The 27,026-nt window shown below is 40.1% G+C and overlaps 1 protein-coding gene and 1 pseudogene across 5 annotated transcripts in view; both read left to right on the top strand.

The window, feature by feature from the left end:
• Positions 1-25,459, top strand: part of ELOVL6 (ELOVL fatty acid elongase 6) — a 129,185-nt gene extending 103,726 nt beyond the window's left edge. For all 4 annotated transcript variants that reach the window (XM_081156062.1, XM_081156060.1, XM_081156063.1 and 1 more), the window contains 2 exons: positions 16,069-16,220; positions 23,105-25,459. In XM_081156062.1, the coding sequence (XP_081012188.1) occupies positions 16,069-16,220; positions 23,105-23,529 (577 nt within the window). In that variant the 3' untranslated portion in view covers positions 23,530-25,459. The remainder of the gene's footprint in view (positions 1-16,068; positions 16,221-23,104) is intronic.
• LOC308562713 (large ribosomal subunit protein uL6 pseudogene) lies at positions 3,841-4,432 on the top strand (annotated as a pseudogene). The gene has a single exon. The product of its transcript is annotated as a large ribosomal subunit protein uL6 pseudogene (transcript).
• Positions 25,460-27,026: the final 1,567 nt, after the last annotated feature.

Here is a 27,026-nt window from a genome sequence, read left to right as displayed (position 1 = left end):
TGTCTTCCTTAAACTCCAAATGTCCCTTTATCCAAAAGCTACTTCGTCCTCACTTGAATGTGTGATAGGCATCTCATATCTAATATAGCTAAGTAGAACTCTGGATTTCCTTTCTACCAGGGTGTCTAAACAGCTATACTGCCCAAATATGTACCAGATGTATCTACTTTTTTCTGTTCATATCTGTTGTTACCACAACCAGCCACCATCATCTCATTTGGACGTGAGAGATATAATATCCTTCTAAATATTATCCCTGGTAGATTTCTTATACACTATAATGATAAATTATCATTATTTAATATTATAACAATTATATATTAACCTTAATTACATATTACTAACTATTAACATTATTAATTGTTGTACTCTATCGTCTATTACAGCCCGTTCTCCACACAGCAGCCTGAGTTTTTCATTAAAAGCATAAATCACATCATGTCCTTCCCCTGCTTAAAATCCACCGATGCCTAGTGAGAATAAAATGCATTTTATGATTTATTATTATGAATTAGTAATATTATCACTATAGCATGTAAAATCCTCAAAGGCCCAAAAGATCCGGCCTCTGCCCACTGTTGAGCTGCATTTCATTTCAGCCCATCACTGCGAACCTCCCTGCCTTGGACCTCACGCATGCCCAGCTCATCCCTGCTCTGCTGTTGTCTGTCTTACCTGGTAGGTTCTTCTCCAGGTCTTGTCTGGACTGGCTCTTTCTCATCAGCTCACATGTCACCTCCTCTGAGAGGCCTTCTCTGACCTCAGCAGATCTCCCTTTCCCAAATGTCTAGTCATCGTCACCTCAACCAGTTTTATTATCCATGGCACTGAAATTTTTAAGCCATTTTTAATTTAATTTTAATATTTTTTTATATTTATTTTTTAAGCCATTTTAAAAAATGTATCTGTCCCCTCACTCCACTGGAATATTGGCTCCATGCCAATAAATTCCTTATATTTTTCTCTTTTTTTAATCCTTTGAACCTAAAAATCACTTGTACCTAAAAAGAACTTAGCACCTATTAGGCATAGAATTTTTTGGGGTAAACTTTTTATTTGCAGTATATCATATATACAGAAAAATCTACAAATTCTAAGAGTAGAGCTGAATGATTTTTTTTTTTTAACAAAGTGAACTCACTCATGTGATCCTCACCCAGGTCAAGATTATAGAACATTAGCAACACCTCAGAAGCTTCTCTCTTTGCCCCTTCCCAATTCCTATCTCCCTAAGAATAACTGCTACTGTGACTTCTATCATTAGATTAATTTTGCCTGTATTTGAACTTCATGTGAACAGAATCAGTCATACAATCTATGCTGTCGTGTGTCTGGATTCTTTCATCCAGCATTATATTTGTGAGAACCATCCATGTTTTTGCATGTAGCAGTAGTTCCTTTTTTCTCATACTATATAGTACTTCATTTATACATTTTATTTCACTCTCTTCCAGGTAGACATTTTGGTTGTTTCTACTTTGGAGATATAAATAATGCTGAGGTGAACATTTTTTTATACCTTTTAGTGCACATTATATTGGCATTTCTTTTCGGCATGTGCCTACGAGAGAATTTCCTCAGTCGGAGGATTTAGCTTTACTAGATTCTGCCGAACAGTTTTCCAAAAGGGTTTGTCCAATTTACAATCCTGCCAATAGCATGTGAAAATTCCAGTTGTTCCCCATCCTCACCAACACTTAGTATTGTCAGTTTTCCTATCATAATTTTGGTGAGTGCCTTAGTAGTTTCTCCTTTTAAGATAAACCAGCTGTCTGGATGGAGTAAGTCTCAGAGAATAAATCAATGAATAAATACAGATACAAACAATCTGATAAAATCAGAATTTTCTAATGGATATCTGTGTTCTCTGGTTTTGCTCATGCTGGGTACCAGATTCTTGTCAAAATGTTCAAGTAAGGTTTACTAGTTCTGATATTTACACATAACATTACCTGGAGGGATTCTTTGAGATTTCTTTGGAGCTGCTAAAGGGGTTTGTGGATAGTGGTTGAGTTAATTATGATTCTATCATGAAAATTTGATATATCTTATCATATGCAGTTACCGTAAGTTTCAGAGACACAGTCTGATTTCACCCTCATTTTCTCATGCTTCATAGCGTTCTAGCCGCAGACACTTGTCCTAATGTTCACTCTTTTCTTCAGCATTCATTACTAATTCTTCAACTTTACTTATAAGTGGATTCAATTTATAGTTTCAAGTGCCGGGCCATTATCAAGCAATTTCTTCTACTCCTTCCAGTGTTGCTGCCGGCTGTGACCGCGCGGTACTGGTGCTGAGTGTTGTGCTTGGCTCTCTCTATATTGCTTACCATTGTTATACGGCAATAATAGTTCCATACAGCAGCACTGTGGCTGTAATAGTTTTGATCCAGTTGGATTTCATTCTATCATCTCTTTATTGTTGGAATCTTTGACTTATTTCAGGAAGTTATTTTACCATTTTTATCAAAGGCACACGTCACTTATGTTTGGACTTTTTGATTTGTCTTTGGTTCCACTATTTTAGAAGTCATTACTGGGAAAGCCATCTTTTTGGTGTTACTGAAGTGATCGCCCACTTCAGTTTGGACTGAGAGATACCTAAGGCCCTTCCGGCACTCCCTTGGTTTAGGTAAATTTGCTCCGAGAGTAATAAAGACGGAATAATGTGCGATTTGGGCTTGGGTCTACTTCTCTGGTTCTACTGCAGCCCACTGGAGACAGAACCCACGAACATAAAGCTTTTGATGACACAAGGGACTTAGCGGCTTAGTTGCAGTTCCAGCTACAGGAGACAAAGGAATTTGGCACAACTTGACCTAGGGATCCAGTGAAGTTCAGGGTCATGGGATGTAGGGCATTCGTGGGGCTCACTCCATCACTCCCTTCAGGTCTTTGCTTTGATGTCACCGTGTCATCGATATGCTGTGTTCTAGGCTGTATCTTTTCATCTCTCCTCTCAATCATCAGATGGAAACTAGATTTACCTCCAAAAGAGAGAAAAGCCCTAAAACTCAAGGGCCCCATCCTTTTTGCTGGGATGGCTGGAAAGTGAGGAGCAGAGATGGAGGGGAGTACTCAACTCACTCACATTTGATGAAGAAGTGAGAAGACCTCTCCTAAGGAAATTTAGAGGCCTGGAGGGCTCGGGTATGCATGATAAGGCCATTTGGAAAGTTCAGTAGCCTGGGCATCTGAAAAAAAAGAAAGCAAAGTCTCCAGACTTTTGGAAATCTTTGTTTTTATCACCCGATCCTAGTCATATTCATAACTATCATAGCACACAAATACCTATTGAGTTCCTAATATTCATAAGTTCCCAAGGGTCTAAGGTAATTCACAGGCCTAACCCTCTTCCAGCTTTATGTCCCACAGACCTTTAATATATTAAGCTTTTTCTGCCTTGAGGGTTAAAAATACATGCATTCCGCTGTAGAAAAAAGACTGCCCTCCTCGGATAGGACTGATCGCATACCAGGCCAGTGCAGGTGCAAAATATACCAACTCTCGGCCCCTGCGAGTGTGCTGGCGCATGTGGTGTGGTAACATGAGACGGAGATCTTTCTGTGAGCTTGCGGTCCTAACCAAGGGGCTGAATGGGCTTTAATGCTTTCTGTATTTTTGTGGTCGACATTGTTGTTGTTTTCAATTGTTAATCTGTTAGTAGTCAGATACGATTTCTTACTAAGAGACAAATGTATAGGAGATGTCTTTTCTTGAAAGTTACCAGAATATTGTCATTGAAATCTAACAGATTAACCTTTAAACATTTTTGTGAAAAAGAAAGAAAAACACAAAAATAAGCAGAACAGCTCTCTGAGTTGCATCTACCCCGAGGATGAAGACCATTGTCAGCAATCACACTGTCGACCTCCCAGAACATGCCAACATCACTCTGGAAGGACGCAGTTATTGCAAAGGGTCCCAGAGGCACCCTACGGAGGGACTTCAGTTACATCAATGCACAACTCAGTCTCCTTGGAAAGAAACAGAGGCTCCAGGTTGACAAATGGTGAGGAAATAGAAAGGAACTGGCCACGGTTGCACTCCCGCAGCCATGTACGGAACATGATCGAGGTTGTTACACGGCCCTTCCGTTACAAGAGGAGGTGTGTGCACGCTCACGTCCCCATCAGCGTCGTTACTCAGGAGAATGGTTGTCTTGTTGAAATCAGAAATCTCTTGGGCAGAAAATAACATCCGCAGGGTTCAGATGAGAACAGGCGTTGCTTGTTCAGTTGTTTAGTACTATCTCAAGCCCAGAAAGATGAGTTAATTCTTAAGGGAAACGATACTGGAATACTGGACTTGTATCAAATTCAGCTGCTTTGATTCAGCAGGCCACACCAGTGAAAAACAAGGATATCAGAAAAACTATGGATGGTATCTGTGTTTCTGAAAAAGGAACAGTTCAGTGGGCTCATGGATAAGACCCAAGTTGCCCAGCTACAGAAACAGCAAGATGCCGGATGATTCCTCAGATTTATTTGTGATATTTTAAAGATGCAATAAAAGCCCTGAATTGATTTGGGGTGTGGTGGTGGGGGGAGGGAAAGCAGAATAGGTAGGAGAGTTTAAGCATGTTCCTAGCTCTTAAAATTCACAGAACACAGTTACTATGAATGTGTTTGCTTAGACAGAAATTAGAGATTATAAATGAAGGTGATGTAGCCAGGAAAAGATTTGTTGATGAAAGAGAAGTCGTAGTGGTATCAATAATAATGTTGTCGAGTGAATAATTTTAACATCCATCAGCTTATGTGATCCTCATGACAACCTATGATGCAGGCAGAATATTAGACAGTGCCATCTCCATTTTATAAAGCAAGTGAGAAAAGCTATGAGATGTGCCCTAATGTACTTAATAAGTGGAGGAGACGAGATTAGGAATCTAGATGCCAGATTTTCTTTGCCTAACACCAGGTTGCTTCTCTGATAATACCTTAAACTTGTAGAGGATCCCTTAGAGATTAGAAATATTTTCACATGTATTATTTCAATGGATATTATATATTTTTTAAATTATTAACATTTTATTAAGTCCTACATGAATAGTGTTACTGAGAGATGTGCTTGTCTTATTTAATTTGGTCAAGGTAGATGGAATTTTATATATAAAACTTTTTATAGACATAGTAATTAAAAGCAGCCATTTTTTGTCATCTCCACTCTTTCCCACTAGTAGATAACAAAGTTGTCCTGTTTGAATTCTCTATTCAGAAATCTGGATCAATAGAAAAATTGAAAAGAGACAGGAGGAAAGACAAGGTCTATAGAAGAATGAAAGAAAAGAGTGAATTTTTCTTTTTCAAATTAGACCCGGTATGCACAAACCTATAAAAATGTGCTATCTATGCTATTATTTCTGTGTTCAGAATCATTTTGTGATTAAATTGGGACAATGAGTTTCTGATGCCTCATTGTGCAGGACTATGGGAAGCTTTGATTTGTGCATTGAGGTGCAGGATATTGAAGATTCTCAGGCTTCCTTTGAGAAGTTCTTGAAATGGAGGGTCCCAGAGCAGACCATTTGGGTATTGGCAGTTGTCAGAGTAGCCAAGACGGCATCTTGGGTGACTTTAAGATAAGAGATTCTGAACTGGCCACAAGTTCAGAGATTGCATGTGTTGGATTTCTTGCTGGGGTTTCTTTTGGAGGAACAGATGAACTCTGCAACATAATCACTGCCATCCACTGCCAGTGTGACGCATTTGAAGGGGAACCCATCTGGGCACCATCTATAAACACTTCACAGTAGAAGAGCTTAATATTCAACTGGAAGATAAATTTCCAGTGATTTCTAGGAACAACAGTACAGAGAGTTTTTACAGCTGCTACCGTTTAGCCTGCAGACTAAATGTTCTGAGATGATTGCTGGTCAGCTGCCAAGAGGCACTCTCTAGCAAGTTGATAGCGGTCATTGAAGAGCTTCAGTCAATATCTGTATGTCTGTCCATCCCCCTATATTTCATGATGGTGGTGGTGAATTGATCTCATTTGAGAACTGCTGTACTTCAGATGCCAAAGGACCTGGGTGATGGGGAGGCTGCCTCCCCTTATCACTTCATAAAGTTCGCCTGCCAAAGAGATCACCAGATGTTTCAGGCCCTGTCCTCCTTTGGAAAATCCCCCAGAAATTTTTCTGGAGGTCTGTATATCCCCCTTTAAAAAAATAGCAACCAAAGATGTGATTTAGAAAGGAATATCTTTGCTTTCCCTACCATCTCTTTTGAGTGCTGATATTTGAGTGATCTCTTTAAAAAGTAAACTCTATAGGAGTGAGATATGGCACCAGGCCTATCACCTCGTAAGCATTTATACTTAATATTTATAAAATGAATACTGTTCAAATTTACTTTCTTTGGTATGTCTTATGATTATAACAACTCACTGTGAACACTGAAAATTTCAGAAAAATGACAGTGTTGTAAAAATAACCTAATGGATTTTTAGATAAGCCCAAAGGAAGAAACTGGACAGATAAAGAACAGCAATTTATGATTTAAGTTTCCTCCGTTTCTTAGAGTTGTAACTTAAGCTCACAGAGGTTTAGGGCTGGAACCCTAAAGGCCATTGCTGGTCCCCAGTTCTAAGGATGTGAGAGACTGCTGGTCATGATGTCTTTTTTCCCCTTTCTGCCTTTCTTCCTCTCTCCCTCTTTTATTTTTTCTCTGTTTTTGTTTGTTTGGGTTGGGTTGGGGTAAGGGAGAGACTATTTAGACAGATAATGTTATACATCATGATTCACATGCTCTCCCAATGAATTTTCATTAATCACCTCTCAGGAAAAATAGGTTTTTCCCTCACGCGGCTGTGAAACCTAGTTAGGGCTGTGCAGCGGAGTTAGCGCCGGAGCAGTGCTCTTAGTCTTGGCACTGAAATCGCCGCTGTCCTAATGATCTGGTAATATTCCAAAAGAGATTAAGAGTTTTCTCAAAGGGACAACGTTTTCTGTAGAAACAAGATGACTAACCACTTTTATGATCCTGGTGATTTTTTGGCTTCAGTATTATTCTTCATTACTGCCCTCATTTATTTTTAGGTTCTTTTCAGTTCTGCAATTTCTTATTTTGATTTTCTGCTGCACTCAATTGGAGTCACTAATGATAGTACTCTTTGTTCTCACTGTGGAAGTCCAGAAACCAGCACACTGTTCTTTTCATAGGTAGTTGAAAGCCAATATGCCTTAGTCATGGGCAAGTCTCCACTTGCCCACTAATGCATTAGACGGCATCCCATCAGCGGTTGAATAAGGAAGGCACAGGAAGAAAGCACACCTACCAGAAGACATTAATTTTGTAAAATTTAGCAGAACTCTGAGGCTTAAAATTCAGGGACAAGGATTCTCTAGGACAGCAGTAATGCATAGATAGGCACCGTGTGTCATCAGTCGTCTGAGCAACTTCATCCAAAGCTTCATGCAGTTGGAGGGGGTCGGGGAGCCGGTCAGCAGGAAGGCATCTTGGAGGGTGAGTCTCCAGGATGCTCCTAATTCATAGCTAGGAACCAGAGGTTTCTTCCATATCTGAGGTTTGGAGTCAGTTGCTATGAAATGCGTCCTAGGCACATTTTAATGCTTCTTGGTGATTGTTGAGAACCAAGAATCAGGTTGAGAATCACTAACCTAAATGAAAGTCTGGCGGGGAGTTCAGGATCAGTGCTGGGTGAAAGACAAAGCACTGGAGCTGCAGTCAGAAGATTCTTAGTAACTGTGTGACCTGGGGCCATTCTCCTGTCCTCTCTCTCCATGCCTCTTTCTTTGCACAACCAGGATAATGGTGCTCCATGAGTTGTTAAGAGAATCAAATTTTATTGTGTCAGAGTTCAGTAATGTTCCTCAACTGAAATACCATGCCAGCATCTAGCACAATACCTGCACAGAGTCAAGCGCTTGTCAGCCAGAATAGAAGCTGGCATCTGTGGTCTAAGAGTCAGGAAAGTAAGCAGTGGCTGCTCTCCCCTCTTGGCCCTGATGGGGCCGAGGCTGCTAATCATGCCAATATATATCAGATTAAAACACAATAATAGTAGCTCAAGTAAAAGAAAATCTTGTCTGTTTTATGAAACAGCTTGCAATCTTAATCAAAACTTCAAATTAAAACTAAAATGTTGAAAGTTCTATAGCCAGGCATTACATTTCTTTTGAGAAATACTAATCAAGCTCTATTGTGGTACCAGTTGTCATAATTATTCTTATTTGTGTAATCTCCCCACCGCTCCTTATTCCCTGCTCTGCCAGGCTGCTTTTATCAGTTTTATCAGGTGAGTTTTTCAAACTTGACCCAGCATTTCTTGTGCCTTGTCAGATGCCTTGAGCCAAGTGTGCTACAGCGACATTGCATACTGCGGGTGCAAGGACTGCACTAGCAGCCCAATCTGAGCGACATTCAGACCCTTAAGGCTGCTTTTTTTTTTTTTAAAGCTTAGCTTTACAAGTTAAGAGAATAAACAGATGCCTCAGAAAGTGGAACCGAGCTTATCAAACATTCAGTAAGAGCATCTGTTTTGGACTGACGTTTTCTGACTTCCCAAGGGGATTTGTGGCGAGTGGAGAGAGCAGTCAGAGTGCACACCCACCCTCTGTGTGTCTGCCAGGGGCCCGTCCTGTCCGCTAAGATCACTCCCCTGTGCTGCAGGACTTGCCTCACTCGCCGCTTCTTCCACGAAGCCTTCCGCGCTGATGGGCGCCACACTAACATGTAGCATTCAGTTGGGGGTTCATGCATCTCACTGTAGCACACCTCGTTTTATTGTGGCTCGCTTCATTGAGCTTCACAGATGTTGAGGTTTTTTACAAATCGAGGGCGAGACCCTCCACCAGCAAAGTGATTACAACTCACTTGATTGCGAAACTCCCTTTTTTGCAGTGGTCGGGAGGGGAACCAGCCGTATCTCGGAGGCCTGCCTGTACATGTGCTAGTATGTAACAGGTTCCACTGCAAGAAACATAGTGTAAGCTACTCCATGTGTCGGGGCTTAAGTGATATTTCTCGGAAGAGAAATATCCTCCCGTGCCTATTCCACACTAGGTTCAGCTGTTCTCCTCAGTTAGTTCCTTTCTATCTTTCCATGTTTCTTGGTTTTTATTTCTGTTCTGTTTTCATGGTTGTTGGCTCCCTGATTCCCCGGTAGACTAAAAACTCCATCTAAAATGTCTGATCTCTGAGAAGCAAGAGAGTTACTATCTACCTAACATTCAGATCTTTAACATGTCATTCTTTTATTATTAAAAAATCCCAAGGATTACTTGACATCAGATTAGAAATATTAGAAATGATCGTTTAAAATTAGGTTTCCAATGGCGTCTGAAAAAAGCAATACATGGATATTGTAAAACAAAATAACAGGTACTGTTGTTAACAGTTTGAAGGATTTTTTTTTCATATTTTTTAACTATCAGTACATATATGCGTAACTTTTTAAAAATGTGCACAAACTGGATGACACCATGCAGAATGGTCTGTGCCTTAGATTTGTTCACTTCATTGTCATGTATCTTGGAGCTCTCCCAGGTCGGCACCTAAGGCAGTATGTTTTATAATTGCACTTTTATCGTAATTTACTTAACCATTCCCATGTCAGTGGACTTTTAGATTATGTGCTCCCCATCTTTTATATATCACAAAACATACAATTTGGTATACTTTTGCAAGTAGAAAGGGTATATTTCCAACAATGGAAGGTCAAAGGATGTATGTATTTTTAACTTTGATATATATAATACTGCCATTTTAGCCTCATGTGTCTCGATCCACAAGGTGTTTGGGAGACTCAAATTTTTAAGTGGAGATACCTGATTAAAGATTCAGTCAAGATAAGTGAATCAAACCTAGAAATGATCACTCAGTAAAAAGTGAACTTGTACACTCTGAATTGTTAGTGGAAGAAGAGAGTAAGTAAATTATCGAAAGACTACAATTATATCCCCATTTAACTGCTGATTTATAGGACAACACCCCCCCCCCATTATTATTATTGAAAAGAAGTGTTTTTAGTAAAGGCTAAATACTAGACCAGACTAAAGTAGACATTGTTTGTTAAGAATATCTGTCATCAGGTGTGGAAAGGTTTCAGAAGTTGGGTCACACTCTGTTGATAGAGATATGACAGTGACACGGAGATGCCATTGCTCAGTATCGCAAACACTGATCCTGTCCCACTGCTCAAGGTATTACAGTGGTTTCTTTTTGACTTGTTAATTTGTTTACCTGTTCTGGGATCATTACTATTCTTCCTACTCTGGAAAATGTCGGTATCTAAGATGAAGGGCAGTTTGTCTTGTTATCAGGAAAATCAGTGACCTCTCCTATGTTTACAACCAGTTGCTACTATTGGATCAGCTGTTGCCATGTTTTGACAACTGAAAAAATTTCTCACCTTTTTTATTCTTTTTCTGATTATAGGATATTAGGATAATAAAATATTTTCTTTGTCCAGCCCTGGAACTAATCAGTTGCACCTTTAGTTATTGAGTGAGCAGTGCGGCGCACTGCGGGTGGTTGGTGCATCAGATAAGCGATCCTTCAGAAGCCTTGTTTTGATTCCAAAATGCCTTGCATTTCAATTGAGGGCCAGTGAGGGAACAATGAAAAATGTAATTTTATCAACTGTTGGTGTTCATAGTGAAATAATCGAAAGTATTATACCTAAGGCTCTTGCTTCTTAGGGCAGAATTCTGGAATTCTTATAGTCATTACTGAGCTATTCCACTTTGACTTCCAGATGGCATTAAAATTGGAAATCTGGAACACAGAGTCATTCAACCTTTTCTCAAGTTCACAAGGGGTCAGACCTCATGGTGAGAGCCTGGGTTTGAAAGAAAATTAGCCATGTCTTTCACACTTCTTCAGATAGACCCCCAGCAGTAACAGAAAAAAAACAAACAAAAAACAAACAAAAAAACAAAAACAAAAGTGAATGCAACCTGAAAATGAGAACTTGTTTTCCAAACTTACTCAATATGTCCAAACGTCTGTTTATGTAACACATGAGGTGTCCAAAGTAGACTCCCAAACACAAACACAGATTCGTCCTCCCAGTGTTATTGTTGGCACCACAAATCGTTTGTGGCAGAATTTGAACTTTATGTTAAACATCTGCATGTTTATTTACATGTTTATTGCCTCCTACAGTCCGCTGTAGATATTCTCTCCCTGCCCAACGAGCACTGTAGTATCTGACACTTGGTGGATGTTGATGACATAGGTGTTCACTCAATAAATGACTGTGTCTTTTTCACCAGGCCCAATGACAGTGTGGTGAAGCGTTGCAGGTGTCGTTTTCATTGTTTACTCTGTGTATCCATTGTAGCTGGTCACCTATTTAATATACATGTTTTTTAAATTGTCAATCTAATATATGCTTGCTTTTAAATAGTCAGTCAGAAATGTACATAGTGCAAATGAGAAGGGTCCTTCCCCGGCTCTCTGAGGACCTCAGCTAACAATCTGATGAGCATTCTTGGCACCTCCTTAGGTACATACGTGCCATGGCAAATCGCTAATGATGAATAAACAGGCTTCCTCTGGACTGCAAATCCAGAGCATTAGTTTGAGAAGAAGCACCTCAGCTAACCATGCTGTGCTTTACTTCAGATCTCTTCACCGAAAGGTGCCCGACTTAGCTGCAGGGGAGTAGAAACATCCACTGCTCTCTCTACTGAGCTCTCTCCTACTCCATTAACTGTTATCATCAAAACTAGGCTTTGGCATGAAAAATGATATATTTCTTCCATAAAAAAACTAAAAACAAGGATGGTGGTGTGACTCTACAGCTGGGAAAGGCATGTGATGTAGTCATCTGCCCTCATTAAACACTGACCCAACCAATCAGCCTCTTTGAGGCCCTTAGATTTAGAATAATCTTTATCATCTGATTGAAAGATAAATTTCATAGGAACCAGATGCTTTTCTATACCAACAGTCTCTCCTTCAAGACAGTCTACAGAAAGTGCTCATTTCCTATCATATTGTGAACTTGGTAGCTGTCACTTATTTTGTGAAAAGTTGGCTCATGAAATAAAACACCTAACAATAAAACACTTAATAACATGGATAATCATCAGTGCGAATCAAATTCTCTGTGTATCAGTTTCCTAGGCTTTTAATTAGCCTTCACCTCTCCCACCTGACACAAGGAGAGGAGAGAGGTAAACGACTGTAAACAAGGAAAGACAGATCAAGTAAAGCAGCAATAATAATTATAAATAGTAATTAAATAATAATTGATAAAAACTAATACTCAGCACCTATCTATCAAAGACTCTATGCTAATTAAATACCTACCTATATTGTCTTTTTTACCCCCTACCTATATTCTTACACGATTTATAGAAGTAATTTGCAAGTTAGATATGACTATCATTTCAGATGAAGAAAGACCAAGGCAGGTTTAAGTGATTTGCCCAGTCATGAAACCAGTAAGTGAGAGCCCTGTGATTGGAATTTGCAACTCTAATCTATTGGTCGTGGCCTAGAGTGGTTGGGAATTTTGATGCTATGTCCAGGCGTGGCCAGAAAGAGTGTCAAGACTGATTAGTCATGAGTATGAGTAGGGACTGGGGCTAACAGAACATAATCTGCATATTTGTCTCTTGCATCACAGTATCTCACAAGGTGATGCAACTTAGGGAGGAAAATGATCACCTCCCTTAAAATATATTTTGTTAAAGTACCACAGTCTAAGGGCCCTGTGCCCAGTTATAATAAAAAGCCACATGGTTCCAAAGTGTCCAGTGGCTGAGATGTGCCAGGGGCAGAGTTACTGACTTCCCACAAATAACAATCATCTTATTGACCACTCAGCTCCCTGATGTCTCCCCAGTGGTAGCATTGTCACATCCCAACAAAGCAGCTTTGCCCACAGACACATAAGCCCGATGGCTGGCACCGACAGTTTCCCTGAGAAATGCACTGTCCTCTGCTCTGAGTAAGCCTTATTGTTCAGAGTTGAGGGAGTGAGGCATATGTCCAGATCTGGGACAATGATATGTGCTATGTTTCTGTTGTCAGCAATATTGTGGGTCACCATGGGTCAAAACTTTCAAGTCTAAAATGCTCTGAAATGACCTTCTCACACCCTAACCCTTATTCTTAAAGATCTGTTTATCCCTAACTCAAATACCACTTCCTCTGAAGTCTTCCACCACTACCTCCAGCAGCAGAATTGGCCTATTGATTGTCACCCCAGCATCTAGCACAGTGCCAATAAAACTTTAACAGTTCAAAGAATAAGTTAAACTGTGCTGATACTTAAGAAATTGGTTGTAATTAAACTAGAGTGGTTTTTGTGACTCAGGAAGATGAATAGATAGTAACTATTCCAAAGGCACTTTCCTTGGCTGTACTCTGATAGCACAGTCTAGCAGCAAAATATAGTAGAAGAAGGACTTTGCTTCCTGGGAATATTGGGCTGCAGTCGACAGGGAGAGACATGCTCTGTAAAATGTGCTGATGGTTCCGAAAAGTCATAGATCTGGAGCTAATGATCAGAGACTGATACATGTTCAAAGTGTGTCATTTGTGTGTTCCTTTGCTTTTGGTGTGTACAAAAGTCATTGACATATCTCCCGCTGGTCTATGAAAAGGAGACAATTGTAATAAGTAGTTCACCAGCAGTATCTATGACTTGATGCATTTTATAGCCACAAAAGGTCAAAAGCCTGCTGTACGTTGTGTCTGCTGGGATGCTTTGGGCTGCAAGTAATAGAAAGCAAAACTCCAAGTGGCTTAGACAATAAGGAACCTTAGCTCAAAAACAAGAAGTTTTGAGATAGAGCCACTGAACAATTGATTAACTGAGTAGCATAGTCACATCTTGAAGGACTAGTTTGCCATCCCCTCTGAATTAGCTTTGTTCTCCAGGTAGCTCCCTCATGGTTGCAAGATAGCTGCTGCACTTCCAGGTACCACACAGTAAGGAGCAAGGAAACCTTCCCCAAAAGACCCAAGCAGCTCTCTCCTCACATCCCATTGGCTAGAATTGGGTCAGCTCCTATCATAACAAATCATTGATAAGGGAAATGGGATTACTAAAACTTACTTAGGCAATTAAGATTTTCTCCAAAATTGAGGATATGGTCACCTTCCTTGGGAGAACCTGAACTAAATCACAATTCTTTTACTGTGGAGAATGAGAAGGGGACTTGGCTCTTGAATAGGAAACGAACTAACCGTGTCAGCTACGTCTGCTCGGCGGAGACGACACATTCATATTTTCCTACTGCCTTCCAAGTACCCAGTATGCTAATAACCTTAATCTGGTGATTTCATATTAAAAATAAGCCATTATCTGGTAAGGTAAGGATAAGACAATAAATTCAGATAAAACAGAAAAATCTCCATTATATGATTTCACCAATGAAATTCAACTCCCCACTTCTAAAGTAGGACAATACATTGAAGAAGCTTAGGTCATTCTGTTAGGAGGGGAATTTCTTTGAGATAAGGAAGTGAGGAGACAACCTCGGAGTGAACATGGGAGAAGAGCTCCCCAAGAAGAGGAAATATATGCAAAGATCCTGAGACAGAAAACTGATTGGATGTGAAAGTGCTGGAATGTTTGGCTCACAGTGAGCAGAAAGAATCACAGGAGGTAAGGGTGGAACTTCTGGAAAGGGGGACCGTTAGAGCCTTGTACGCCATGGTAAGGAGTTGGGGGTTCATTCTAAGTGCACTGAGAAGCCACTTGAAGGATTATATAGGATATACAAATAAAGAGGTTGCACCAATAATCTCATGCAGTATTCTTTTAAATGTTGGAAGGACTAACTCCATTTAACATAGACTGTGTGTCATTAGAGAAGTTACTTAACAAAGTCCCAACTTAATAGTTGGTTCCTAGGAAATCAACTCCATTACCTTGGTTCTATGCAGAGTTGGTCTTTAGTCCTAGTCGTCAATGCATGTTTATGAACAGCGTGGCCTACTGGAATGACTTATTCTGGAGCAACTCTAAGCTGTTTTAACTAAAAGATGGTGCCTCTGAAGAGAAACTAGCTATTTCCCGATTTGGTGATGCTGCTACTCATTTCAGTAGTTATTCACTAGTTTTACTCCTAATTGATTTCTAGAACCTAGAAGGGGATACTGCCAGGAAAAAGATGGGCAAGTGCATCTCCCCAGACGGTCAGCCAGCTTTCCCTTTAGTCATGTGTGTGGTTTGAATACTGTGATATATTTGCCTAAGGGATTCAATCATAATGGAAGCTGCTCGGTTCCGTTGCCAAGTCTTTTCACACTTCAGGTTACATCAGTGAGCTCAACACATTCCAGAGCTCTCTCTTTCCTTGGCAGCTCCTTGATAAAAATTTTGTATGTTGGTTTATTTCTCAACAATCTTTCACTTTTTCAACTGTCTTTTGGCACTTATGTCTATGTGGAGGCAAACACATGACCCGGCATAGAAGAACAGTGTCTGAGCAGTGTTAGTACATGGTTATGGGAGCTCAGAGGAGTGAGCCTGGATGGGCTTCCTGGAGGAAATGGCAGTAGAGCTAAGCCTTGAAGGAGGTTTCTTCTGGCTTCTGTGAGAAAGATGGATGGGACAGTGGAAAAACATAACCAAGGACAGTGGTTTAGAGGCTGCTGCAGGAGGCCAAGGAGGCCTGGGCCTTTTAGATGCAGAGGAGGAGTTGGCTGAAAGAAATAAAAGGAGAGATTCCAGGAATAGAACCAGGGGGACTTGGAGAATGATTGGACATAGGACAGAACTGAGAGGATTCTAAGAGTTCTCATCCGACCCTGTCTCACCCCCAAGGTTCTTAAGCTGAAACATAAAGGTCACCAGTTCTTCCTGAGGTCCTGCCCTGGGTCCATTCCCCTTTTCCATGACCTCTTTTTGGACACTGAGGAAGAATAAATGGTAGTATGTGTGCTCTTCAGAATAAAGCCCTGAATTTCATTACTCTTGTTCACAAAACATTTGAAGATGCTTCTAGGTAAGTGCAAATTATAATGGTGCATCTGTGCCTGTGTGGCCAATGGCAGGCAGCCTTCTAAGTATGGTTAACGTTAGAAATGAAATTATGTTCCTAAATGTTGTTTTTTTTCTCTTTTCATTTGTGAAGTATATTCGGTGCTCTTCGAACTGGTGCTTACATGGTGTACATTTTGATGACCAAAGGCCTGAAGCAGTCAGTTTGTGACCAGAGTTTTTACAATGGACCTGTCAGCAAATTCTGGGCTTATGCATTTGTGCTGAGCAAAGCACCTGAACTAGGTGGGTATCTCCTCTCCTTTCATTTCTTCCTCCTTCACCCCCTTTATAGCTACATACCCACAATATTTACTTAAAAACAATTTAAAGGTCCTGTTTTGTTGGTTGCAGGAAAGTTACAATTAATGACTAACTTCCACTGTTTTTTTCTCTCTCCCCTCCCTCCTTTTAAATCATTGTACATTGTGTATATGAAGAGCAAAGTACATAGAACATGCAGATTTCAAGCACTACTGTACATACACCTGCAGGGGTGTGTAGAATACACACAGCCCCTTCCCTGTGGCTCATTAGCAGCTCAGCTAATATCAAAATAGGAGGAAAAATTAGCAACACGACTATTTCCAAGTCCCATACCAAAGCATATTTCCGTATCTGGAATCAGGATTCAGACTAGGAAATTAACTCTCCTTTGGGTATCCTCATGTCCATTTTAACAAATGCTAAGGGTTGGTTTCTGGTGGTGTTTTACTTTAATCATCAAACAGACGGGCCTTGGAGAGAGGAATGTAGTTCATCTTTGAGAAACTTTTTTTAAAAAATGGTTATATTTGTAGATTCCTAAGGTTTTTTTCCTTCAATCCTTTAATGGGCTTCAATATAAGTGTGTCACAGGTTAGCAGAAACAGTGAAAAAAATAAATGGCAACGATTTGACATGGGTACAGTTCCCCAGGAAAATATTCTTATTGCCAGAGAAAGGAATCCACTGGTGATAATAAGCTCTAAGCAGTGCTGGCCACTGTCTTACAAACAGGTACATATCTTTAGGGAACACCTAGCTATCCTCTGGGTTTCTTAATTTTTTTTACCTGGAATTAAGAATTATATGTATTAAGTTAAAAATGTTTATTTATTTTTAGATTGTGTTCTCTCTCCCATTTGTCCTAAAAAGGGGATTAGAAGTTATAATTTCCTTATAAGCCGCCTACAATACAAGATATAAACAGTCTTTCTGTAAGGCGCCCCTAGTTCGTGTCCTATGTCTTTTCATAGAGGTCTCCCTGATACGTGTGTCAGCAGCCCACTCACTTTCCACTGGGTGCAACACACCTGCTGCCTGCAAGTAGCTGGCTATTGGTTTGAACTGTTGGTTTGATTTTTGTCTCCCCAGGTCAAAGACAAGGGAAGAGCAGCACAAAAGAACTTTTTCTAAAAACCTTTCTTAAGTAAGAGGCAGGGCTACAAATGGGTCCTCTACACAGTCCACAGTATAACTATGTCAGTGTTGTATGTGCCCCACACACAGAGCCTGTGTAGTCTTAGAGCAAAGTACATTAGTATGTATCCCTCCCTCCCTCCCTCCCTCCTTCCCTCCCTCCCTCCTTCCCTTCCTCCCTCCTTTCCTTTCTCCTTTCCTTTATTCCTTCAATAAATTTACATTAAGCACCTACCAGAGGTTAGGCATTTAATGGGGGCTAGAATGGAATGACTACTTTATCTAAAAAGAAATTTATAATACAAATTTTATGAACTAAGCCCCAGGAGGCTACTTTTTATATTTTAACTAATGCAAAATCTTAGGCTACAGAAGTATTTTTCAAGCCTGAAGTTACAGACAGTGCCCAAAAGCCTGCAGCTATGTTTTTAGGAATATTCAAAATTCTATGAGAATGTTTTTATTTGCAGATAAAATAAAAGGTTGTCCTGCCAGATACATTTCTTTCAAAGTGATTCTTTTTTTTTTTTTAATTTAAATTCATAGAGTTTCTGAGTTAGATCACATGGTCTCAAACTAGAGTTAGTCTGAAAATCTGAGCTTGTCTTCTTTACCCCTAGGGTTTTGTGGCATTTTTCTTTAAATAAATTTATATGTTATTAATATTATATCCCATTGACTTGTAATTTATGCTGTATAATAGGTATCTTTATTAATTCCCCTATCTTTATTGATAAAGAACTGATTGCAGATGTATGAATGCAGTAAATGCATGAAACGTGTAACCCCTCCTACATGCCATTCCTGAACACATACAATTTACACCTTACTACCCGCAACGAATTAAAAAAAAAAAAAAATCAGAAATGGTGCCTCAATGCATCTGGCTCCTAAGCCTCAAATTGCAAAGGAACAGCTTCAGTCTTTGTTTCTAAAAGTGTCTTTACGCTGAAAGCGCAGATTGTCTGTGTCCTGAGTTTTCTCCAATTGTATTTGAGGGACTTTAGAATAAAAACAGTCCTTTCTACCTTTTGAAGGAGTAATTTATTGAAAAGCCACTCTAAGCTAGTCACCTTTCTTCAAAGACATGACTAGACCGTGCTCTCTGCCCTCATGACTTCTGTTCCAGATTGAAATCAAAGTTTTAGTATGGACAGAGTTAAGATCCCCAGACTATTAGTGCAGCCTCAGAGGTGAGGTGTATGTGCTCTCATCCTCTGTCTTGTTAGCATGTTGGTCTTGGCGATGCTAATTAGTCACCTTGTCTTAATTTAATCCAGGCCCAAGATTGCCACACCCTGCTCCCCAAGGCAGACATTATAACTGAACATGGGGTCATCCCTCTTGAGCCCAGAAGGAGCTTGATAAGCCCTTTTCTGTTGAATCCTGCCACAGTGGTTCGTAGGTTTGATGGAGTTTCAGATCCATTACACAGGCATTTTCAAGGTCTGAGTGCCCTTTTCAATTTTAAAATATGACATTTCTTTCAAATATTCTGGAGCTCATTTGATAATGGCCTTCCCAAGGTAACGTGCTGAATCAAAACAGATCCTAAAATCAGGCCAATGCAGTGTCCCGGAGGCAAGCAGCCCAGCCCTTGTTTAGTGAACATCTTTGTTTGGGAAGTTAAATTCCCTCCCAGTTTTTTGCTCTTGGAAAACCTTGCCACTACCATTTAATTAAGAAAGATTTTTCCATTTGGATTATTTAGAACTTTTCTTATTTTTAGGTTCTAAGTTCTGTTTTTTCAATACTCTGAGATTCTGGACTCCCTTATGCGCATCAGAAAGAAAAGGCCTTGTGAGAAAAAAGAACAGTTCCTCCTTGTTCAATTCGGAAACTCTATATTCCCCCCAAAACTTGCATGCCTCCAGTTGTCACTAAACTTTTGTTTCTTGCTGTGGCAAAACATGCATAAAACTTACCATTTCCAAGTGTACGGGGCTACAACACTGAGAACATTTGCATTGTTGTACACTCGTCACCACTATCCGTCCCCAGCAGTTTTTGTCCCCCCCAGCTAAACTCCCTACCCACTGAACACTGCCTCACTGTTCCCCTTCACTAGACTCCTAATAGCAAGACAGGCGTTCTGCTTCAGCAGAGGCCAGTGAGCTCGTTTCAGTGAATTGCAGGGTTGCCACCTACCAGGACAAGTGAGGGGAAGAGAGCCACCAACCTGCCTTGAGTGCCAAAATCCTGGAGCTCCTGCTCTTTGAATTCTATTAGAACCTGCTGAGATCTGGTTCTGTTAAAACTTGGAAACATCTGCTCTGAGTCTAGGTCTTTGCTCCATTGAGCTTGTCTTTGTTTTTGAAACTGACTCAGCAGAGACCCAGCTAACTGTGAGAAGCACAGCAGTCTGTGACCAACCACACACAGAGCGACTCTGGGGGCCGTGCGCCCCCTGGGGATGTCCCAATGCTGAAGGGACACTTAGGCATGAATTTGCCATGCACTGCCTTCAGGCTGGCTCTTGACTGAAAATTGCCGAACCAAAGGTTAGAGAGATTATGGCGAAGAGAACACAAACCAGGTCACAGTATGTGACATGGCTGAAATGTTCAAGACTCAAAAGTCCCAAATACTTTACACTTAGCCAAAATCCTTTCCCTGATGCCAAATGGACCTTTGGCTAAGAAAGATTAGTTGGCCAACATCACATAGTGCCTATCCTTAATTTGCATTTCTAGGACACTAGCTTTTGGCAAACCTGTAAATATCATGGCTTATGACAAATCAAATGTGATAGTTTGTGGTTTCCCAGAGGGAAGAAACTGTGACTGCCAGAGTGGTGTGACTGTTGCATCTCAGCTGTAATGTTGAAAAAACCATGGGAAGTCTCAGGGAGCCCTTCCAGAACCCCCTATTTTCCCCTTGCCCAAGGGAAACTATCATCTGCTGGGTCAGTGGCCTTCTTGGGGACAGAAACCTTGATATGGCACTGGAGTGGTACTCCTGAGAGGCTCCAGGGCCATTGTTGAAAGGTATACTCCATCTACCACCATAACTCCATCTACCATCCTGCATATCTGTTCTGAAAAAAATCTTAAGTGAATTCAAATTAGTTTTATTTTTGCCCTGGCTGGTTTGGCTCAGTGGTTGAAGCATCGGCCCTAGGACTGAAGGGTCTCGGGTTTGATTCTGGTCAAGGGCACGTACCTCGGTTCCAGGCTTGATCCCCGGCGCCGGTCTGGGTGTGTGTGGGAGGCAACTGACCGATGTGTTTCTCACATTGATGTTTCTCTCTCTTTTCCTCCCCCCCTCCACTCTCTCTGAAAAGCAAAAATATCCTCGGGTGAGATATAAAAAAATAATTTTATTTTGAAGGTCTCATGACATGTCCTTTACTCTCACCTCCCCATATTAAGATTAAGCCTGAGACCACCCCCTGCACTCAGACAAGAAAAACACAAAGCAGCTTTCACTTCCAGAACTATGGTTTCCACTTTCCATTCATGTTAGCCCATCCTAACGTGGTCATTGTCTTTTGTCTCCTACTACTCTCCTCACAATGAAATTGGTAAGTTTTAGTATAAAAGTGATAATAGAGTTAAAATTAAATCTATAAGACTTTAAAGGGATGAAACACATTACTTTATAGCAAATAAAATTTATTATAATGTGTTTGAATATTGTGTGGGACTAAATTTGTTTTTAACATGCCATTCCTTGGACTTCTACATTCTTTCCACTGAGAACAAATGTGGGCTGGAATTACTGTGTCTACATGATCATCCACGGAGGAAAGGGAGACCCAGAGTAGTAATTGCATAGAAATAGTAGATCTTTGACAGGTACACAATATAGCACAGTTTAACACTAAGAAGTAGACCCAGGTCTCCTAAGACTAGTTTTGTCCCTTAAGCATAGAAGTGAGAGTAGAGTTACCATCACCATCGATCATTATCAGTCTGTCGGATATTTGTAGGAATAATATGTCAGGTATCAGAAGAGGGAAGACTTCAAAGAAAATTTTATAATAGGTCCAGAAATGCAGCAACTGGCAACTTTTCTGTTTTAAACAAACATGAAGTAATAACGTTTAACAATTCAGTGGGGAAACTAATATCTCCTGCTGAATGGAATGGGGCACCGCCTGTGTTACTCTAACCACGGCCACCTTTCCAAGGTCCAGCATTCTTTTGTGCCACAAGGTTTAGGGCACCCTTGAAGTATGAGGTATAGCACAAGGATAGGTACTAATTACCTTTGTGCTTAATTAAATTTCAGAATAAGAAGAAAGGCCACCTAGTTCTCCTTGTTGTACAAAAAGAGGTCAAGTTTGAGTTCACCACAGGTCATGAGGATGTTGGTTTTCACCATGTCTTGAGAAGCATAGGGATAGAAAGAGAGTGAAGCATTTGACTGCATGAACCCTCTTTCTGTCCCACATTCCAATGTCTCTTCCCTTCTTTGGGTACTTGTTAATGGAATTGGGTGTATCTGTTCTTTTTGTTGTTGTTGTTGAAAGTATTACAGATGTTCCCTTTTTCCCCATTGACCTCTTCCACCCGCACCCACTCCCCGCCCCAGGCCTTCACCACACTATTGTCTGTGTCCATGGGTTATGCATATATGCATATATATTCTTTGGTTAATCTCTCCCCACTCATTAGAAAACATGTCCCATGTATGTGCTGTCTACAGAGACCCACCTGAGGGCAAAAGATTCACACAGGCTGAAAGTGAAGGGATGGAAAAAAATATTCCATGCAAATGGAAATGAAAAAAAAAGCTGGAGTAGTAATACTTATTTCTGACAAAATAGACTTCAAAATAAAGACCATAACAAGAGACAAAGAAGGTCATTACATAACACTAAAAGTGTATTTGTTATTTATCCATTTTTACATGTGTTCTACAGTATATTTTTCAGGATTCCTGGACTTCTCAGGGAATCATTGCAAATATATAGCATCTACGTACCTGAGCAAAATTCCAGCTTCTATAATATAAACTCCCTACCTTAGAAACAGTGATCTTTTTCTTCAAGGGGATAATGTTTATAAAATTTTTGATAGCTCTAGAGAGCTATTTCAAAGTTAACTCCTTAAAAATGTATGTCAATCTCAGTTTTTTATCACTTGATTCATTGCTCTAATAAAATATTCCTGTTGCCCTCTTCGGCAAATATGGTAGAAGATGACCTTTGTTCTCTTTCTCTGCTTTTGCCTTTTGCTTAAATTTTACTTTTCTGCGTACCAAAGAAAATCAGTTTACTGCTCTAGAGAGGCCTAAGAACATTGTGCTGGGCACTTAAATTCTAATCTGTTTCTCTTGATTGGTAACTGATCTAAGTCACTTGGCTCTTCCAGGTGATGTTTCCTAAAATGTATGGTGGAGTTGGAACTCAGGCAACATGCTTACTAACGTCCCTTCCAGATCAAAAATTAGTAAGGTTTAATGCAAAACACCTTTCTAAAAGTAACATTTATTGGGTTTTTACGATGTGTTTAGAGGGCCTGTTGATAATCCATATAATCCTCAGACAATTCCAAGCTACTATTATTATCACCATTTTACAGATGAGGAAATTGAAAAACAGTGAGAATAAATAACTTGCCCAGGGTCACAGAGGTAGTAAATATCAGTCCAGGATTCTAACCCAGCCCATGTCACTCTCAAGAGCTAGTTCAAGATAATCTACTTTTCATGCAAAAATATCAACTATCACCATGTCGTGGTCCAGGGGCTCATGTCCAGTCTTCCTCTCATTTGTCTTGCAGGAGATACAATATTCATCATCCTGAGGAAGCAGAAGCTGATCTTCCTGCACTGGTACCACCACATCACTGTGCTCCTGTACTCCTGGTACTCCTACAAGGACATGGTTGCCGGGGGTGGTTGGTTCATGACTATGAACTATGGTGTGCACGCCGTGATGTACTCCTACTATGCCTTGCGAGCGGCGGGTTTCCGAGTCTCCCGGAAGTTTGCCATGTTCATCACCTTGTCGCAGATCACTCAGATGCTGATGGGCTGTGTCGTTAACTACCTGGTCTTCTACTGGATGCAGCATGACAAGTGTCACTCTCACTTTCAGAACATCTTCTGGTCCTCACTCATGTACCTCAGCTACCTTGTGCTCTTCTGCCACTTCTTCTTTGAGGCCTACATCGGCAAGATGAGGAAGACCACGAAGGCTGAGTAGTGTGGGAACTGAGGAGGAAGCCATAGCTCAGGGTCATCAAGAAAAATAACAGACAAAAGAAAATGGCACAAGGAATCACACATGGTGCAGCTAAAACAAAACACATGAGCAAACACAAAACCCAAGGCAGCTTAGGGATAATTAGGTTGACTTTACCCAGTAAGTTTATGATCCTTTTTGGGTGAGGACTCACTGAGGGCTTCTCGATCTCAAAAGGACCGCTGCTAGAAGACTCCATCCCCTCTTTATCTGTCAACTTTAGGACAAGTGAGAGCAAAAGTGAGCCAGGGGCAGAGAGAGAGAGAGAGAGAGAAGGCAAACAAAGGCTATTAACACTGAAAAATATTTAGAAAGTGTTATATTTCTCTAAGGATGAAAGAAGTTTACTTAAAAACTGTGCGAGCACATGCACACACAATCCTTTCTAATCTTTTTCACACTAAACGAGCCAATAGAATAAATAAAAATGGAAGAGACACAGGGTGTATATCTAGAACATTCATGCTTTTGCAAAAATTGAAGCCTTTTTAAGAAAGGTTAGCAGCTGTAGCTCCCACGAGAAAAGATGTCTTAATCACCTCTTATGGAAACGGATGTAGACAAGTATATTTCAACTGGTGTTTCTCCCTTAACAGCACAGCCTCAGGCTAATGAGTTTGCCAAGACCAAATGGGGCGCAGTGTTTCCCCCAGGTTCTTCCTGGGAGGTTGGGGACCATGCAGCTCAGTGCCGGAAGGAGCAGCTCCATCTCAGAGCTTCTCTGATCGTTCTAACAGTAATTTCTACTCTGAGATATGAAGCATTATCCTTGGCTCGGGTGCCCTGGGCTTTTGAAAAGAAGAGTAAATATGGGATAGAAAAGATAAGACTCAAGTGAGTGATTTGAAAATGGATTCTGTTCTCCATGTAAAAAGGTTCAACCCAGTACCATTCTTCAGCTGGGGAAGGGAAAAAACAGGGAAGAGAAGTGAGCCGAAGATCCATACAATGTGTTCCCCTCCCTATTTGACTTCACGAGTACTCATAACTTTCCACATGAAAGCTTGTGGTACAGTCCATATTTTCTATATTTTTGTGAATTTCAAAAAGAAATCTGCAGGGCTCTTCCTGATATTGGTTGAACACTGTGTTTCTGCATCATCTGCATTTGCTCCCTAAGCGATGTAGAGGTGTGTAAAGTGCCCTCTGCTGGTCAAGTGGAGATACTTCAGCAAACACTTCATGGGAAGTCTGGCTGGAACAGTTGACAACCAAGGGCCCCCTATAGACTTATCCTTCAAAATTTAAATGATACAAAATACACGTCATATTTTTGGCCAAATCAGAAGACATTCTTTCTGCTTCAAGTCAGCTTCAGAAATTTTTTTTTAAAGGGACTTTTTTCGTGCTGGAACTCAGAAAGTCAATTTATTAAGAGCCATATTCTTTCAAAACAAAAAGCTAGTTAATATATTATTGGTAATATTTCAGTCCTTTACAAGCCAAATAAATGTGTAAACATTCCTAGTATTTCAAAGAAGCAATTATGTAAAGTTGTTCAATGTGATATAATAGTATTCTAATTGGTTAAGTAGCTTAACGATTAGACAAACTAGTTGAAAAAATTAGGGGTTACTACACTGCATAGATTATACACGCATAGCCACACATGTATGCACACAGATGTGGAGTACACTGAACTGCAAAGCCCAAATGGATAGAAACATTTTCTGGCTAGCAGAAAAGAAACTGTTGTTTATCTTTCTTGCTTTACTTGAGAGTGTACAGTCAAAGGGATTTTTTCAAATTATTTTTATATTATTTTAGCTTTAATTGTGCTGTCATTCATGAAACAGAGCTGCTCTGCTTCTCTGTCGGAGATGACAAGGGCTTTTTCAGCATCTCGTTTATGTGTGGAATTTAAAAGAATAAAGTTTTATTCCATTCTGTGTGAATGGTTTGAAAAATGAACAAAGAATCCATGCAAACCAAGTCATGCCTATAGACTGAGGTTGGGGGCGGGGCGTATGCAGGGAAGGAAGCTGTTACATCTGTGTTAAATTATTATGAACAGTCTGATGTCTTGACATTGGTTCATAGATGAGAAACAATTAAAGGAAGAATGTGTTACTATTGGCAAAAGCTGACATGAGCTGAAAAGATAGGTCCTGTCGTAACAACAAATAGGTCCTTATGATGCAAATAATGTTATTTTGAGCTTTGAAAATACATGATACTGTGCAATAAGCTTTTTTTCTTATTACAGAAAATAAGCAAAATAATTAAAATAAGGGAAAGGTCAAATAACAGCTGACGAGTTTAATTGAAGGACCAGTTAAAGCTCATCTGGTTGATTTGATTTAATTACTTGACTATTGATTTATCATTGATCCTTTAATGCAGGTTAGATAGAATAAAGAAGTGAGCATAGACTCTAAGTGATTCCCAAGCACTTTCATTTTGATGCAGGTTCACACTTGTGTTCACTTGTGAGAAAATCTAGAATTTTCGTTTACAGGTTGAATACCTGATAGTTTTAAAATTAGCTAAATATATCTAAAGGCATTTCTGATGTTTATCATGGAAGACAAAAAAACACATGTTAAAAAAAAATCTGGTATTACAGGTTTAGTATAATGTTTTTAACATCTTAGCTTAACTGCTTAATTATATCAAGGTAGGAGGCTGGACCACTGGCCCCATGGCAAATCTGAAACCTACCAGAGAATCAACTGCCACATAGATTATCCTGCTGTCAGTTAACATTCCAGAAAAACTTGGGCAGGCAAGTTTTTATAGCTGCCTCACTATGCTGCAATCGATTCTCTTTCTATTGAAGACTTTTTCACTGCATTCCAACTACAGTATGGTGAAAACTTTCCTGCATTGGAAAAAACCACCAAATTCTTCATATATAAGTACATGCAATTTGATACATAGGTCTGAACATCAACCCAAGCCTATGAGTTTGCAATGAGAAAGTGCTCTATTTGTAGAGCAGGAGGTTTTTAATCTAGACCTTCTAGCTTTACTAATGAGAAAAGCAACTACTATCCATATCCGGTGCCAGGCCAAAGTACCAAATGAATCATATTGAGGTGATTATTCCGGGTAATTTACCCCATCCTTCAATCACACTCCATTACAAAAATTAGGGGAGGGACAATACATAGCTACAACTGCTGAAGGGGAACAGATTGATTATATGTCCGTCACATCACCTCTCTGCTAATGTAGCTCTGGACGGAGTCAAACTTCATTTGAGTGGGTTTTTGTCAAAGTAAATGGGAGAACACTTCTAGGAAAGAGACCCACAGAATTTAAAAATCAGATGTGGTATCTTCATGATGAGATAAAAGCTGTTGCATCAGAGCAACAAATCTCCTGAAGTCAATTACACTGGAGTAGAATATTCCAGAAGTCTGGCCTCATTCCCAGACTGCTGAATTACCTGGGGGAGAGAACGTGCTCGGGTTACTATCCTTTCTTTATTGTGGTAGAACAGCCTCCCCGCAGCA

Source organism: Miniopterus schreibersii (genome assembly GCF_964146895.1).
Source record: "Miniopterus schreibersii genome assembly, chromosome: 1".
Taxonomy (NCBI): domain Eukaryota; kingdom Metazoa; phylum Chordata; class Mammalia; order Chiroptera; family Miniopteridae; genus Miniopterus; species Miniopterus schreibersii.
Note: the sequence above shows the minus strand (reverse complement) of the source record. Positions and strands in the feature narration are given on the sequence as shown.